This window comes from Cheilinus undulatus, linkage group 23, assembly GCF_018320785.1.
Source record: "Cheilinus undulatus linkage group 23, ASM1832078v1, whole genome shotgun sequence".
In the NCBI taxonomy this organism is placed as follows: Eukaryota; Metazoa; Chordata; class Actinopteri; order Labriformes; family Labridae; genus Cheilinus; species Cheilinus undulatus.
Genome location: NC_054887.1, coordinates 22130771 through 22149376, shown reverse-complemented (window position 1 = coordinate 22149376; position 18606 = coordinate 22130771). Strand labels below are relative to the sequence as shown.

At 39.0% G+C, this 18606-nt stretch overlaps 2 protein-coding genes across 4 annotated transcripts in view; one reads left to right on the top strand and one right to left on the bottom strand.

The window, feature by feature from the left end:
- On the bottom strand, positions 1-5573 carry ckap4 (cytoskeleton associated protein 4). Its single transcript, XM_041780380.1, has 2 exons — positions 5187-5573; positions 1-1485 (listed from the first exon to the last, which is right to left on the bottom strand). Exons 1-2 carry the CDS (start codon positions 5505-5507, stop codon positions 271-273), a joined length of 1536 nt encoding a protein of 511 aa, XP_041636314.1. The 5' UTR covers positions 5508-5573; the 3' UTR covers positions 1-270.
- A 7692-nt stretch (positions 5574-13265) lies between these two features.
- The window catches only part of uhrf1bp1l (UHRF1 binding protein 1-like), a 54263-nt gene continuing 48922 nt past the window's right edge, over positions 13266-18606 (top strand). For all 3 annotated transcript variants that reach the window (XR_005991557.1, XM_041780624.1, XM_041780623.1), the window contains exon 1: positions 13266-13641. Coding sequence is in view for 2 of the 3 variants with exons in the window: in XM_041780624.1 (XP_041636558.1) it covers positions 13598-13641 (44 nt within the window). In the remaining variant the exon portion in view is untranslated. The remainder of the gene's footprint in view (positions 13642-18606) is intronic.

The window sequence follows — 18606 nt, the reverse complement described above, 5'->3', positions numbered from 1 at the left end:
CTGAAGGGTTACCAAATATTAGCTTAAAATGAGACCTTTTACACCTTCATTACCCAATGATTTTTTTTTTTTTTTTTTTTTTTTTGGTTGCAGGTCAATCCGAAAGCAAAAAAATGATCAGCCTATACCCTGGATCATAGTGGGAAGACGGTTAAAAAGCATTTTCGTTGGAGAGAAATGGCCGCCATTTGAATATGGTCAACAGGCACCCTTTGAAAATAGTTAACGTCCATGTTTTGGTTTCCTGACATCATATCCCTGACATTAAATCTACTTTCCCTTCTTGCCTGGGGATTTGGATAAACCTGCCAGTGTCTTTGTGGTATCCTGCAGAGATTTCTGTAGTGCAGCTATCGCCTGATCGTGGCCTTCTAGCTTAGCTGCTTTAGCTTCCAAACTGGCCACCATACTTGTTAAACTCTGCAGCTGCTCTGGTTTCACTTTGCCGCCATCCTCCAGATTGGCGATCCTCTTCTCCAAATCACTCATCTGTCCCATTAGGCTAGAATCCTGCAAGGTTAGCTGGGTCTTGGAGTCAGTTAGAGCAGCCATGTTGGACTTGACCTCTTCCAAACTGCTCTTCAGAGTCTCAATCCCCTGCTCAAGGCCTGTTTTTACTTTCTCCAGGGCTTGTCCCTGCACAGTCAGGGTGCTTTCATGGCTGTCATATTTGCTGAACAGTGAGTCCATTTTTGTGTTGATGTCTGAAACGGTTGCAGAGAGGGAATCTCCGCTTTCCTCTGCTGCTTTGACTCTAGCTTCCAGTTCGTCCAAGGTTTTCTTGGCCTGAGCAGCTGCTTCACTTCTCAGCTTCTCCATGTTACGGACAGCATCAGTCGCCTGCTCCATGCCTCTCTCCAGTGTCTCACTTTTGTCCTTTAGAGTCTGGACTTCGGCCTCTGCTTCAGAGATCGACTGCCTCAGACTCCCGATATGCTCCTGTGCTACAGACCTCACTGTTTCCACTTCGTCAGACAGCGAGGAGACTTCCTTGTTACGAATTTGGAGCTCCTCTCTCACCGCACTGATCTGCTGCCTGAGGGAATCTGAAGCAGTGTCTGAAGCCTCTGAGGCAGTTTTGATTTCAGCCACAGCACTGACGATGGCAGAGAGCTCCTGTTTGATGAGCGCAGGGTCTTCCATGTCACCCAGTCTGGCTTTGAGTTCAGCCAACTGACTCTGGGCCACACCCTGAGCTTCTGTGAACTCAGTCACACTGGCTGTGATGGACTGACTCACCTCAGCCAGACGCTCCTCCACAGTCCTCTCCAGAGATGAAAAGTCCCGCTCTCTGGCCTCCTTTACCTCGCTGATGCCATCCGAGAGGTCTTTGAGTAGATTGTTCTGGAGCTTCTGAAGGGCCTCATCGACTCTCCTCGTCTCCACCTCACCCCGCTTCATTCGGGCGACAGCACCCTCCAGCTCCACCCGTGTAATGCCCAGTGAGGACTCCAGCCCGTCCACGATACTCCTGAGAGACTCCGCCTGTAAAACAAGACAGCATTGATATAGCTTTGGTGTGCACTCCTACATTCAATTATGCAACCCAATACAACCACCATGAAAACAAGAAGGTTTATAAGTATCCAAAACACAAGAATACAGGGATTAGCTCTTTGCATGCTGCAAGATAGTTCTGCAGATCTTTAAAAACAAATATTCAGTCAACACATTTTTAAAAAGTAGTTAAAACTGAAAGTCAAGAGATCCAGAGTTTCATGTCAATGCTAATGTTATTTGAGTATCCTTAAGAGCTATTAGGTACAACCCCACTTCTTCAGTATTTAGCCATTCTAAGAATACTTTTCCATCCAGTTCCACTTGCCTTAATGCACTAAACCCCAAGAGGGTGCCTACCTTCCCTTAAGGTAGTGGTGTGCTTAAAGAGCTCTCAATACAAAGGGCTTGTATTGCACATTTTAAGAATAGAATAATGAAAACAAGCAATATAATCAGGGTTGAACCTCAGGAGTATGCCAATCCCTGCTTTTAATCCAAAGCACAAAGCAAACTCTGCTGATTAAAACTTGACCTCCTGACCTTTCTATCCTGACTCTTCAAGCTCTCTGTCTGAGAGAGAATGACCCTGATTGCTTCAACCTCCAAATATTCTATTTCCTGCCGGTAACAATACATACTAAAATGAAAACATCGACAGTGGTCATAAATATGTATCTGAGAAAATCTCCTTCCTTAAGCAGGATATTAACCAACAGATCTGTCAAAATACACAATGTTAACCTGAGGCAATGGATAAAAATACAAGTAAGATGAACATACTTTTTTATATACAAATGTGCAATTTTAGGTTATTGCTCTTCCAACATGTTAAACGAAATGTTTATCTAACTAATAGATTCTTGGCTGCATCCATCCCCCACCAACAACTGTCCAATCATAGCCTGAGGAACAGTACCTATATGCTCAACAGGTCAGACAAGCTGTAATATCTCTGTGTTGTAGAGGAGTGTGTGTCAGTGGCTTTAAAGGAGATAACTATCATTCAAAAACTTTGGAGGTGACTTGTCTTTATCCTAACCATTTTTTGAGTTGAAGAAAATGTATAAATGTGTTTGCCTGCTCAAATTTAAGATGCATTTGTATCATGTTTCACTAGCGAATGCTAATTAGCATTAGCATTAGTGGTTAATGAAGCAAAAAAAAAGCCTCTAAAACAAACGATAAATTCACATATTCTTATTAGAGAGTCTGAAATTTAAAAAAAAAATTAAAAGCCAAGGTTGCAAGTGGTAGAAGGAGTATTTTTGGGAGTACATGCCAAGAATGCTTATCTTAGTTGGGGTCATCAGCCAAACAAAATGCTTATTTATGCGGGAGACTTGGCTTTGGCCAAGATCTTCTAACAGAAACTTACCACTCACACCATTAAAAACCTATTTACTTGTATGACATGCTTTTAAAATCTCAGAAGTTGACATTATTCTGTTGGTGTCTCTATCAAAGTTGTGATGCTATAGTTAGCTTAATTAGCATACAAGCCAGAACAACAGTTTTGTGATTCTTACACCAGCTTTTGCATAAAAACTTGGCCAAATGTATCTATGTGGACTGAAAGGCTTAACCTTACACAGCAGAGAGACCGTTTCATAAATCTATTGCATGGGAAACCTCCCCTACAAAGTCTCTGGGAAGGGCATGATTTTTCAAAAAATTATTGAAAGGTGATTGGATGAATGTTCTGTCTGTCACATTCACTACAAGCCAATCAGAGCAACAAGACAGCTCTGGTAGAAGCCTGAGCTTGGCATGATCTAGTCTTAGTTTACGATGTTGTTGGTGGATAAAACTCATGTGAGGCCAGTCAGGAGACGTGCACAAATACCTACCCTGCCAAAAATATCTTTCAATGTGGCTCTTTAGTATTGTTCTTATAAAACTGCCGCTATACTATAGCTAGTTAAACACTACTCTGGCATGCCTTTTCTCAGACCGGGTACAATCATATCAGATTAGAACTTTGCAAGATGGATTTGCCTGACAACAGACATGGAGTCTGGCCAATCCATTTGCTTTGCGAGGTTATGAAAGGCCTGCTTCTGTTACCCTTGAGTAAACAGTAAAATTTTAGATCACATCTGATAAAAAGCTACTATTAATGAGGCCAGGACTTCAAAAAAATAGCCACTCAACACTCAGATCTAAAGCTACGCCAATTTTGTCACTTATTTTGTTAGACTGGTATTTTTTGTATTTTCTTTTAAAATGTGAGCAGTTGGTTAAGGTTGAAATGGTTGATATTTGCCTGAGGGCCAGAGGTGCTGGTTTGTCAACAGTCAAGGCAGGTGACTACTCAGGGCCTGAAGGGGAGCCCAGAAGGCTGACAAACTTCAAACTACTGCAGTGGTTCTAATTTTGAAATGACAGTCGGAAACCTCCCTAATGGGGCCCTTTCTGAGAGCACCCAGTCCTGTTGCACTACTAGATGTATTATGCATCGTTCCATCATTTAAGTTTGTCATGGAAAGTCACCACTGGAAAATAATGTTTTACAGCTTCTTTTATATGTGGGAATAATAATAATGATAAGAGATAAGGAAATTAAAAAATATGTTGAAAGTGTGTTATTTTTGTTGGTATTGGATCATTTAAGACATACTGGTGGTAAGTGCTTGTAAAAAGTCTTTTCCCTGACTCTTGATGGTGTCTCATGGTCTTCAGTGAATCAAGTAGGCTTAGCATTGACAGGGACAGCTTGGCAAACAGATAAATCTGTTTACTGAAGAGGACCATAGGAAGTGGTGGAAAGCGTGATTTAAGATGATCTGCTTTACTTCTACATGAACTCCCACTATCCTGTCAGTTTTATAGTCTGAGTTTGAACATAAATGACTATACAGAAAGTCATTTTGTACATGCACAGAAAAATTATTAAATGCATTTGATGTCATTGGAATATTTGGAAGTTTAGCGTCAAATCACCTCAAGTCCATTGTCACTAAAGTTATTCTTGACCAAAGAGTAGCTGACCAAAGAATCCACAGTCAAGGCTGCACCTATGCATTTGCATATATAGAGGTGAGTCATCATATAGCCTAACTAGAGTGAGTGCTGAGTCAGGCCTTATAGTGGCCTAAAGGTGAAATACATCCTGAGAGTAATTTAGACCATTTCTATGCAGTCATTTAAGATGATAATAACAGGAACAGGGAAATTTGAATCAAGTTGATGCTTTACAACTAGGCTATTATGATCATGAATGGTCATGGGTTATTGTTGTAAAGTAGATTAGTGATCAGTCATTTTTGTGGCAGTTTATGCACATTATAAGGCAAAAGGTAAAGCCACATCCTCGTGGTCTTTTATGACAATTTGACAAAATTCAGCCTGAAATAGATGGAAACAATTCAAAAATGGTTTACTTAGTCCTGCTAAAAAACTTTTATTGTGCTTTTTTTTGGCATATAAACGTCCAAAGACTCTAATTTCATTTTATAAGTGAACCAAAATCACCCAACCCCCCATAGGAGGCTCCATATAGTCCATCAACTGTATGGGTGGTTATGTAATGGAACAAAAACAATGTTGAGCACAGCTCACATACAGACAAGTAGACCGTTAAATGTAAATAGGAGCTTTGCAAACATTTGATTATCATTTACAATGTCATACACTACCATGAAATGCTTCTCCCCATTGATTCCCATCATTTTCCCATCATTCCCTACCTGTTGAACCACACTCTCCATTTTGCTGCTCAGCTCTGCGTTCTGCCGTGCGCTCTCCTCATGCCTCGCACTGGTCGCTCGGACCTCCTCCACTACTTGTTGTAAATAAAAAGCAGCAAACCCTGCAGCTCCTATCAACCCTAAATAAAACACCGTGGTCAAAACGAGCCCGATGCAACTTCCTGACCGTGGCCCCTGAGGTGCGGGGCCACTCACCCCGTTGCTGGTGCTGCTCTTTGGGCTTTTCTTCGACGCATCCTCCGGGATGGATGCAGCGCTCTTCTCGCTCGAGCTGGTCTTGTGTCGGTTTTTCGCAGTCATGGTGAATGAGGGATTGTTGATATGTGTGTGATGGAGAGAGTGAGTGCTGCTGGTGTTTTCTTGCAGTCGTGGATGGAGAAGGTTTGGAGTCCAAGCCCCCTAACCGGACCAGCAGCGTATCAGGGAGCGCGTCGTGTCTTTCCACGGGGGCTTCTTGTGCTGAGGTATGCGGATGGGGGCTGTCCTATGTGAAACTTCTTGCTTTGTAAGGGTCCACTTTTTATGACATAAAACACCAGGAAATACTGAATGATTCCTTGTTTCTCCTTTAATTTTGAAAACAAACCTTGTGTTTAAGATCCATTCCATTTTTACGCATCCAAAACTAAAGTGAAGTCAATGGTGAATCGATGTTTTTGCAATTTCAGTCACTTTAAATTGTTGCACAAGGTCTCTGTATGAATGAGAAACAGAAGAAACTTCACTGGTAGGCAAAGTGAAGTCAGAAAACATCACTTTAAAGCAGGGAAGGAGGATACGATGCGCCACTTTGACACCAAAAGTTGCACCAGCTGGGCAGCTTTGACTACAGTCCTTCAATCTGTTTTATTTAAACACAAAACCAGCAATTAAATCATCATGACAGTTGTTAAACACTGATGCAAACTTTGAGCAAGCCTTCCATGTCGATGCAGGGCAGTGCAGGGAGGGGCTGCTTTCTTCCCTTCACTTTGCTCCTCCTTTCATACGTGGCAGCTGCAGTCTCAGCTCTGCAGGCTGCTGTTAAAGAACATGATGGTTACATCTTTACATGGAGGATGACATCAGAAACCAATGCCTTTTCTTCCACTGACAAAACAAGTAAAGGTTGGAAAAACACATTTGTGGATTTTAGAGACCCTAAATGTTATTAAAGTTCCTGTGAGGAGTTTTTATATGATTATAAAACAGACTGAGATTAAAACTGATGTATTTTTAAAAGTTACAAAAGCAAGTAAGAACATCATTAAAAAGACTGATTGTTTGTTAAAGGTGACTTTACATCGCTTTCCACATTATTAAGCAAATAACATTTTTCTCTTATTTTCCTAAATATTAATGCAAATGACAGTCAGAGTATTTTTCAAGTCATCAGCCATTAGAGCATAGATCAAATGTTTTTGAACAAACTTCCTAATGATAACCGTTATTTTTTCAAAAACAAAAACCTCAAAATGCACTGTTCCACATTATTATGCACGACAGAGTTTTAAAACATTTTATAGGTTGTAAAGAACTGAAAATGGTCATTTTTAAAATTTACAGCATCAGGGGGTCATATTTACTGAAATCAAAGCTATTTCAATCAAAAACATCTTAACAGGCCAAGTTACATGTTAACATAGGAGCCCTTCTTTGATATCACCTTCACTATTCTTGCATCCATTGAACTTGTGAGTTTTTGGAGAGTCTCTGCTTGAATTTCTTTGCAGGATGTCAGAATATCTTCCCAGAACTGCAGTTTTGATGTGAACTGCCTCCCACCCTCATAGATCTTTAGCTTGAGGATGCTCCAAAGGTTCTCAATAGGGTTGAGGTCAGAGGAGGATGGGGGCCACACCATGAGTTTCTCTCCTTTTATGCCCATAGCAGCCAATGACACAGAGGGATTCTTTGCAGCATGAGATGGTGTATTGTCATGCATGAAGATTATTTTGCTATGGAAGGAACTGCTCTTCTTTTTGTACCATGGAAGAAAGTGGTCAGTCAGAAGCTCTATATACTTTGCCGAGGTCATTTCACACCTTCAGGGACCCTAAAGGGGCCTACCAGCTCTCTCCTCATGAATCTGGCCCAAAACAGGACTCTCTGTTGCTCGCGTTGAGATGGACAAGTAAAAAAGGAAGAGGTAGCACAGAGGATGACAAGGGACCAGGAGTGTCCTACCAGAAGATATTCTTAATTTCTATCACTTTTCTCACTCATTAAACTTGTTATCTTGTTTTACAAAGTGGAGATTGTGATGCATGTGTATTCTCCAAATCCTTTTATGCCATTTTATGATCTGACTTTTGCTAACATGGAGACAAAACTATGTGGCTCACAGCCATTAGAGGTTAGTCAATACTGGGTGCCACACCTCAGACTCTCCATTTTCTAAGTAAAGCATGAAATATCATATTTTTACATGTGGAAAACAGTCCATTTACAGGGCAGAGAATTGCATATTTAACAGCAACAGACAGTGATCATGCAATGTTGCTTGATGCAATGCAATCTCTCATGCAGTATAGACATGGGTTATAGTAGTTTTAATAGCTGCATAGTTGTAGTAATAATGTATAATTAGAAAAATTCCCAAGGCACACCTAGACTTGCCTTAAGGCACACCAGTGTGCCACAGCACACCATTTGAGAACCACTTCTCTGGAGGATCCTACACCTTGAGGTTGGTGGGACTCCAGAGGCACCTGCAGCTTCAAATACCTGTTTGCTGCTTTGTAATGGCATTTTAGCATCTGCTTTCTCAATCTGATGAATTTGTCTGTCAGAAACCTTCCTCATTGTGCTTTTATCTGCAGGAACACGTCTGTGCTCTGAATCAGCCGCAAATTCCTTCACAGTACGATGATCATGATTAGTTTTTCATGAAATATCTAATGTTTTCATTTCTTATCCTGCGCTGTTTGGCGAATACCCTCCTCCACTCTTTCTCTCACGCCAAATAGCTGAGAGGGTTCTGGCTGCAGACCATAGCTCTCAGATGCCCCTCTTGCAGACGAACCACCTGTCCGAATGAGCACATGCCAAAACTTTCAAAATGAAGTCAAGTTACCAAAAAGTTAAAAGCTAAAAACCTGACAAGAAAAACCTGATTACAAAACATTTAATAAGGCTGAGTAAACAGTCTGCTTACAGAAAAAGGCTATTCCTCCATGAACACAATTTACAGTAGCAAACATAGCTAATGTAGCTCTGTTAGCTGTGTAGATAACGAAGCTATGGAGCTAATGTAGCTAAAGCTAAGCACACAGAGTTCATGGATATCTTTTCTAACAAAGCTACAAAGAAATGTATCAACGTAACTTACATAAAAGCGTTTGCTAAGGCTAACTTAGCTACATTGGCGTACGTAGCAACATTAACTATTTGGCTGGCATAGCCATGTTAGCTTTAGCTAACTACACTGTTCACTTATCTACTTCTAAAACAGGTCTATACATTATTAACCCTCAGTTTAGACCTCTGACTTTTTTCAGCTCTATTTAAAAATAAATACTGCTTAGTAATGTTTAACTTGACCTAATATCCCCATAAAACCACAAGTTGGTCTGTCAAACTTCTATTTGTTTACTTGGCTTTTAAATCAAGGTTGAAGACACACCTGTTCACTGCTGCCTTTGACTAGAACACTGTATCACTTTTAAATGTTCTATTTTCACTCCAACTCTGCACTGTAACTTTTACTTTAATATCTTTGTTTCTATATTTTCCTGGGTTTTCTTTTCTGTTTCTATCACTTTTTAAAATATTTGAATGTTTTAGCACTGCTGAAACATCATTCGCATTCTTTTATTCTAAACTAAGCTAACCAGTTTGCAGCTGTAGCTTCATATTTAGACTTTCACAACTTCTCATCAAAGACTCTGCTTGTAAGCAAATAAGCCCTTTCTTTAAAACGTTTACACAGCTCACAGAGTTCATGTCATCTATACTAACAAAGCTACAGAGCTAATGTTAGCTTATTACGGTATCTACACAGATTATGAAGCTATGTTAGCTTTAGCTACATTTTCTTAAGCTAATTTAGCTACTTTGGCTTATGTAGCAACATTAACTACGTAGTGTATGCAGCTAATATTTGCTCTGTAGCTTTGTTACTATAGATTACCATGAACTCCATGAGCTAAGTAGGCTAAGAAGTTGGTTATGTTATCTACATAGTTAATGTAGCTTTGTTGGCTTTAGCTATATTTACTAAAGCTAATTAAGCTACTTAGGCCTATATAGTAACATTAACTATGTACCTAACATTAGCTCTGTAGCTCTGCTACTATAGATTAACTTCATGAGCTATGTAAGCTATGTAGTTATGTTATCTACATAGCTAACATAGCTATGATATTAAAGCTAATTAAGCTACTTTGGCTCATGAAGATACTTTAACTATGTAGTTTACATAGCTAACATTAGCTCTGTAGCTTTGCTACTATAGGTAACCATGAACTTCATAAGCTATGTAAGCTATGTAGTTATGCTATCTATATAGCAAACATAGCAATGTTGGCTTTAGCTACAGTGCTTAACAACTTTATTAGACCATCCTAACCCTAACCAAAGTAAAGTTTATGCCACAGCTGCCCTAAATTAACAGCATTGGTAATTACCAAAATCATTTTTTATCTTTCTGCAATGGTTAATACACCAATATGTAGAGGCTCTTAAACCCAAATGATATTTTTAATGCTAAAATATTATTATTATTATTTTATCCATGAATTTTCAAATTTACTGATTTACAAAAAAAAACTAAAAAAAAAAAAAAAAAATAGTAAAGCACATTAATATTTCTTGATTAATATGTCAAATTATAGTTATATTTGCTTGCATTCCTGAACAGAAAAATTAGGTTTTAGTGCTTGAATGTTATGCTTGATTAATTTAGGACTTCTCAGAGAAGCCCAGTGAGCTTGCTCAAATTTGGGTGAATTCAGTTTGAAATCCCTCATTCCTGTTCAAAATGGTAAAACGTGGAGAGCTCACGGAAAATGAAAGAGTCTGCATTAAAGCACTTCATGATGCTGGATGGTCCCTGAGACAAATGTGACAGGTGGTCTAATAAATGTGTTAAGCACTGTGCATTTGCTAAAGCTAATTTAGCTACTTTGGTTTATGTAGTAACATTAACTACATAGCTGACAATAGCTCTGTAGCTTCATGTCTATTGATTTCTCTGAACTTCATTGCTACGTTATCTACATAACCAACATAGCTACATTGGCCTTAGCTACATTTGTTAAAGCTAAGTTGGCTACTTTAGCTCATGTAGTAACATTAACTGCGTAGCTTACATAAGGTGACCAGATTTTTGAAGGTAAAACTGGAAGGAAATAGACACACTTAAGTTTCATGTGTTTTGGTATTCTGAGACAGTTCTGTACTAACAATTTAGCAATATTACAAAATGGAATGAAAGAGCCAATGATCAAGTCAAATAGGTTATTAAGATAACTCTGCTACATTACTTTTCATGGGTAGCTCTTCTACTCTTCCTCTTCTTGTGTTAGTTCACTAAACTTCTGTATTTTTCTCCCAAACAGCTGAGTTTTATTTTGATGGGACATTAGACTACTTGCAGGAAATGCCTAATTTTAGCATTAGCAATTAACTTTAATTCATAGTAAAAATTGTGGACATTTCAAGGGAAGGCACAGGCCACAGATCTCTTCAAACTGGGACTGTCCCTGGTCGACACGTCTGAAACTAGCATAGCTGTGTTACTTTTACCTAAAACTTGTGAAGAGAAAATGAGCCACTGTTTGTATATCCACTTCTAAAACAGGTATATTCATAATATACACCTGAGTTAGAGCTCTGACCTTTTCCTCTGTTTTATTTATGAAATGTTGCTCACTCTGTAATGTTTTCAATGTGGTTATCACCTCCGCCAAGGAGGTTATGTGATCGGGTGGGTTTGTTTGTTTGTTAGTTAGATCATTTGTTTGTTAGCAACATAACTCAAAAAGTTATGGACGGATTTTTATGAAATTTTCAGAAAATGTCGGAAATGGCATAGGGAAGAACTGATTACTGATTTTGGGAGTGATCTGGATCACCGTCTGGATCCAGGAATTTTTTAAAGGATTCAGTACTATTGGGAAATTGGGCTAATGGCGGATGTCTGCGCTCTCCGAGTGCTTTTCTAGTTTCATGAATATAACTGCCAGACTTTGTTTATAAATAAAATTAAAGTTAACATATCTTAAACTGGAAATTGTAGATATGGTTGTTCTGTCTTAACAGAGACAGAGTCTCACAGTAATGGTCTGTCAGAGGGGCGTCTCAGATCTACGGTCTGCAGCCAGACAGTCTTGAAATATCCTGTCTCTCTTCAGCTGTTCTGTCTAATAAAAGGCAAAACAGCCATAAATAATCTGAAATAACAAATAAAGCTATCACTGTTGCTAATAAAACAATACTCTCACAAATACAGAACAAAGATCAGCAAAGGGATGCACAATCTAAGGATTGCTAAGGAGCTTTAAAGTGATTTGAATGTCTTTTCTCAGTTTCCTCATTAGCATGTGTTTACCCGGTTAATTTTAAAAGTTTTTTTAAATTACTATTACAAATTGCATATAATATTAGAGTAATATCAATGTCCTCTTGTGTGATTTTCCTTTTTTCTGGAATTACTACACCCAGTTTGTCGATCGTAACATTGTTTTCGAAATCAATGCACATTTGAGTTCATGAATGGAACCAAATTCAGGTCATTTGTTCATTTCAGGCATGTGTGGCTCTAAGGTTTTAACACTAGATGTCACTAAAGGAACATTTTGAAATAAGAGCAAAGTTGGAATTGCATATCAGAGGCCCTGTTAATAACGCAGAGTAGATCAGTTTTAAATATAAGGGATGATTCCATTACATCATACTAATATTCATTAGCTATAAATTCAGGCAGAGCACTTAATTAATGTAATCTTTTAAGGGGTTATCACTGATAAAATAGCAAAGTTAACAATCTACACATTTACAGACAATTAAAACTGATAAAATGGGGTTGATATACATGAAATTGTCTGAAAATAAAGACAGTCATGCAAAACAATGAAGAAAATATATATTGAAGAGACGAAACTAGATATAAAATGCAAACCTGGCTTGAACAAAAATCTGGCACCTTCTGCACTTCAAAGACTGCTGTTAAAGGCAAGAATGGTATATTGAAAAACGTCCAGTAGGTGGCAGTGTTGTCTTAATAACAAAATGAGAATGTTGCCCTTTCAGTCAAACAGGCTTGCTGTTTTTTCCTATAGACATTAATTTCACCACTCGCTTCCCATTTTTACCGCTTTTTATCACTTTTTTGACACTTTTATGACCTGTTTTTGCCACCATTGACCTTTTTTTTTTTGGTCAATTTCTGGTTTTTTGCCTCTGTTAACTCATTTTTGCCACCTTTTTGCTCATTTTTGCCACTTTTCCACTTTAAACCTATTTTAACACTTTATAATCCCATTTCACCACCCTTTCATCCATTCTATTGGGATGAAGTTAAATTTTGTTTTGTCACAATTTTAATATTTTTCCCTGAAAGCTGTCTCACGTTCTTCTTCATTTTCTGGCATCCTTACATTTGTGCACGTCATGACAGAGCTATGAAGTCTGACTAATAGTTTGGCTCAGTGGGCCTAACCACATTGTTAACATTACCATAGAAAGGTAATTCTGTTTTAGAAAAAAGGCTTATGTACCGCATAAACAATTAAAGAATATATATTTGATGCTTTGACAAGCATTATTGTTTTTTAGTTAAAAAAAATACAAAAAAAAATACAATACGGCTATCACAACTTAAAGTTGAAATGGACAATGATTTTGCAGATCTTCATGGATTCCCCTCCCCCCTTTCCTGGGCGTTCTTGACTACAATGGGGCTGATAAGGTGAGGGAGTAATAAATGATGATTAAAGGAAAACAAGTCAAGTCGCATATCCTTGAAAAGGAATGCCTGTCTTTAACACCCTCCCATATTAAGAAATGTCCCAGCAGATCCTGAATGCACCATGACGCCCCGCCCAGACGCCGTGACAACAGACGCTGCTCCTCCGCCGCCTGTCCAGGTGTTCGGTGTATGATATTGCAGAGATCCGGACCGTTTTGGAGCTTTAACACTGTATCTGCATGAAATGGCCTAACGTGATATGCTTTGTGTCCGAGCCCGGCTGTCACTCGGGCATGTGAAATGCCACTCCCCGCCCCAGCGCTCCCTCATCTCCGTGAGAATGAAGCGGGAACCCCGTCAAAAATGAAGACTGACACAGGGGTTAGAATTTGAGCTCCGTGTTTATACCTCGATTGGGAAAAGCTAGCGGTTGGGCTAGCCTGTTAGCCCAGACAGCTGAGACACCCGGCGGCGGCTCGGATATCTTAATTGTACGGCCATGGCTGGACTCATCAAGAAGCAGATCCTGAAGCATCTCTCCAGGTCAGTGCTTAGCAACGTTAGCAGACAGGGAGTGGGGAGAAAAGGGCGACGGAGCTGTCAAACAGACGTTAGCTAGCTCTCATTAAAATGTTACTTTAACATCACGAGCGAGACGAAAACCAGGTTGATTATTCACTCGACAGGGATATTATCGTCTCGTCTCTCTGTCTGACAAGTCACCTCACACTGTAAACACTGTCTGATAGACTGTCAGTTGATGTAACCCCACTGACCTGAGACGTGGCTGGCTAGTCGGCTAACTTGCTAACAAGGGGGGTTAGCTAGTGACGGCTAATCCCTCATACTTGCTTTAGCAGGTTGAACCAGTCGAGTGGTTGAGTCGGATTTTTAAAACCAACAATCTCAGCCTTTCCCTGAAGGCAAAATATATCCAACTACTGTTCGTTAACCATCACACACGCGGCTACATATATAACTTTGAGTTAAAACGGTCTTTAATTTGACATGAGTGCTTGGCTAATTGTGAGGGCAGGGCAAAGGGCTTGTACTGTCTTGCGCAAGGACATAGTCGAGGGGTTCAGGTTTGTTTACACGGGATTTAGCTCTGCTTATGCGGTCTTATTAATGCTGTGTCTTTGAACAGTAGTCAATTATATACATAGAGTTTGTCTCAATTGGTTCAAGCCTTTCAATAGAGTTGAAATTAGGAGGATGAAATATACAAATAATGTAAACAAGCACAAATGCTGCCTTGTAGGGTTGTCACAAAAGCAGATTTTGAAGCTTAGATACAATACTAGTACACATCAAATCGTCATATACCCTTTTTTGATACATCAGCAACTTTGCAAAATTGGGTAGTTTCTTGTTGATAATGACCACAAGTCACAAACTAACTCTTGCATATAGTCTAAGTCAGTGGCTCTCAAGGTGGGGATTGTGGCCCCCCAGGAGGTCGCAAGACACTGAGAGGGGGTTCACCATATGCCTTCAAAAAATAAAACAACAACAAAAAAGATTTCAGTTGTTATATATTACCCATTTAGTTTTTAGATAGAAATGCAGAAAATTAGATTAAATGTAAAATAAAATCCTGGTCATTTAGTGGGATTTCTGCTGAAATCAGTCATGTTTAAAACATCTTAAAAATGTACATTTGCATATGGCTATTGTTGAATGGGCATAGCTGTATTCAAATATGCTTCAACTAGGGATGTGTGATATTTTTGGCATGATATTGGTATTGGCAGATTTTGGCTTTAAAGGTGTAGAATCATATCAGCAGATTTCTGCCAATATGATGCTACAGATATTCTGGCTGTAAAGATCTGCCTATATCAGCTTTAAATATTGGCAGTACACCCAATAAGTTCATGGATTTTCAGGCCGGACCAACAGACCTATCTCAGCTGAAGTATTTTTTACACTTTCAAATGTGTTTTAGGGATAAAGTTCTAGGTCTGAATTATATTTAAATTTACATACTGATATTGTATCAGCTAAAATTAATGTGTAAATATCAGCATATTGGATATCGGCAAAAATCCAATGTCGTGTATCCTGAATGTCAACTACCGTCAAGGTACTGTGGGGGTTCCTGGTCTCTGGCACCTTTACTTTGAGGGTCATGGTGTTAAAGGCTTGGGAACCCCTGGTCTCAATTGAAAAAACACTGGCAACTTTTTGGTTGTTGTTCTTCCTCTCTTCCTCTCAGGGCAACTTCGGTTAAAAATATGACTCAATACCTTGAGTTTTCAAGCTTTAGTTCTATTCAGTACCATTAATCATCAAAATAATGGACAGTTTAGCCCTTCAAAAGATAAGGGAATTAAAGTATTGAAATAGTTGACAACCTTAGAAGGAGGAAATGATGCTAGTAAACCAAAAACTGTCACAGAAGATGAAGCATTTTCATGGGAACGATAAACAATTACATTAAGAACAAGCTTTTGTAAGGCTGTAATGTTCACTATTTAGACACTATGTGTACTCGATATCACTTTAAAGCATGATCTTAGCCTCTCATTATGTGAGTATGAAGTCAAAGTTGGAGCCATGCCTTCAGTTTGTTGATATTTTTAACATAAATGAGGACGAAAAAGTAAAAGAGAATGGTAGATTGTGAAGAAAAGGGATGAAGAATATCTGCTGATAATGAAAGAAACTTTCAAAATGCTTTAAGAACAGTTATGGTATTATGAAGAGCTTGTACTTGTACTGGGTATCGGTGAGTAACTAAATCTAAGTTCTCATACTTGGTCTGGAAAATGTGATATCGGTGCATCACTATTTAAATGAAATAATTTCCATTCTTCTAATGATCAATTCTATAAATAAATACCAAAAGCTTTAAAATAATACAGTTGTGTTCTAAAGTGTTGCCACTGATTTTGTCCGAATTAGACCGTTCTTTTCCTTTTTCTCTTATGACACAAAATAACAGATTCTGTCATTTGGAACACAAAAATTGTAATTTTGACATCCTAATTGCCTTGTTAAGCAAAGAAATCAAACATCTAACAAAACAGAGCCTATCTGAGGCAACAGTAAAACATCTAAATGAAGAACAAAAAATTATATAAAAGATGAGAATTCAGCAAAATGCCTCTTGGTTTTAGCAAAAATGAATAAGTGCTTTCCACTCGTATAAAAATGATTCACCTCTCATAACTTTGAGGGGGTGTAGCATAGTTTTGGTGCATACTGTAATTTAAAAAAGGCTGAGCCTCACTTTCTCTTATTATTGCTAGTTTGTTTAGAAAACCTCCACACGACACATCATCAAGAGACAAACTTCCTGCATTGTCACCTTAGATAAATATATTTGACAGCTTGTTGTTTACCTAGAAAATGATGATTTTAATAATGCTTCATGATGTGTTTCATGGTGCTACCACTCGCTGTGTGAGGCTCCATTTATTTTTTTAATGTGTCACTGTTATGGGCAGCCATCAGCCTGCTTTACATGCATTATTTATTCTTTTCCACTGACTCTCAAGAGACTTTCAATGGACTACTTCCTTGTTTTGTTCCTGGGGGAACTGTGTTACACTTACGTACTAACCTTCTAGCGACCTATAACAGAGCACAGTCACACCTCCCTTATGACGATGTTTTGTAGAAGAAAGCACATTAGTGCCGTGCTTATAAAGCTGGTGATTGAATGACAGCTGTCCTATTTGTTTTTAATGGCACAAATGATTTTAAAAAGCTCATCAGTATTTAGGTGGACCTGTCTTTGACATTAAAGCACTGAGGTGGTTTCTGTGAGAAAAGAGCTGTGATGAATAGTCACTTACCAGTTAATACCTTTATTGTAACGAGGATTTCTTTGTCCTTTACCCTCTTACACAACACCACAGCTAAGGTTTGCATTGTCTGCGGCCTGTGATTGGCATGCCCTTCATTGTCCTAGAGTGTGTCTCTTTGTGCTCTTTTTTGTGTGAGTGTGTCTGCAGATGACTGTGCATGCCCTCAGCAGCATTAGCATCAACACTGACAGGAAATGACTGGAGGAGATGTGATGTCATCTGCCTTTTGGGCACGCCATCTTATCATCTGATTGGTGCCGGTGCCGGTGCTGAGCTGTGGCCAACCTGTCTGAAAGCTCAGCCAATCCTTCGCTGTTCTGTGCAATGATGTCACGCTGAAAGTGGTGACATCAGAAAGCCTCATCCTCATCATGTCACTATCTCTACCATGTTTTCAAACACTGTGATTACTATGCATGCTTTGACAATTCAGTATGAGAATTTTAACAGGAATACTTTGCTTTTCTCTTTCGCTTTATTTTCCACACTCATTGTAGGTGTGCTTTCACAGCTGCAGGTTATGTTGTTGGTGTCAACATGCTCAGCCTCCATGCTGCACTGTAGCAGAGGACACACGTCTGCCCAATACTGTCTGTGGATATGCGTCCAGAGTGGAGGCTCTACAGTTCATCGACTCAGATTTGTCTGCAGTGGCTGCTCCTTCTCTGGCCAAGACAAGTGCACTGAAGCATGCATGACATATTAAGCTAGTCCAGAGAGCTTTTTTATTCTCTGCAGCCTCTAAGAAGAAGCATTGTTTTCGCATTAGTTCATGTTTTTCTCCTAATGTGTGAAAGTTCTGTTAAAGTGTTGTACAGTAGATTGAACTCACCCTTGGGGTGATTTGATGACACAGAGTGTCTGGTTTAGATTATTGACAAGAGCTTGGCCCACAGCCAGACAGAGCCAGATCCTATTACTCACATACATACAGATGGACACGTCATGGCTTGACATAGGTAGGTCACATTCTGCCGACGTTGTTCGCCCAAAGAGAGATATTTCACAGGGAGGTGTGAGGACAAGCTTGGCTGCAGAGCAGAGATCTGGAGCTGATACACTGTTAAATACAGGTGTCTTAGGTAACACTTTGTTTGAATCACAGGTCTTCTGACAGAGATAATGAGCTCCCAGATGGAGGCTTGAAATCTTAAACCTACTTTTCCTCTTTCTTCCTTTATTGGATTTTTGTTGAGGACTCTAGCCTCTGTATATGGGTGCCTGTATTACCAAAAACTGCACCCCAGACTAAAATTTTAATTATTTGACAATTAGGGTTGTCATGGTAGCAGAGTTTTAAACCCAGTTATAGTGCTAGTAATAAATCTGATATCATTACCTTTTTGGAAACCATGGCAACACAAATAGAAGTTCTAGTCAGCCTAGTCTAAATTGCACCATAATATCTGCAATGTTTTGATTCTGACACATTGTCATTGTGTTTGTACAGTATGGACAACGCTGTCTTTCTCTTTGTGAAAAATTGACTGTAGAGCTGAAGTTATTTAAAGCTAAGTAAGGGATGCACAATGATATCGGCCTGATATCAGTATCGGCACATATAAAGTTTCTTATGATATTTACAGCAGATATTTTGGCCATAAAAATCTGCCTACAGTGCAATTAGAAACTATTCAGACCACTTTAATATACCTTATTTTTGCTTTACTTTAGACTTTAGGGTGGCCAGCTA

What these genes read in the sequence shown, in the direction of transcription:
- ckap4 (XM_041780380.1), bottom strand. Translation starts at nt 5,507, where the DNA reads ATGACTGCGAAAAACCGACACAAGACCAGCTCGAGCGAGAAGAGCGCT. An exon ending in TGGAGAGTGTGGTTCAACAG is followed by an intron (nt 1,486 to 5,186) that starts GTAGGGAATGAT and finishes CTTGTTTTACAG; the next exon opens with GCGGAGTCTCTCAGGAGTAT.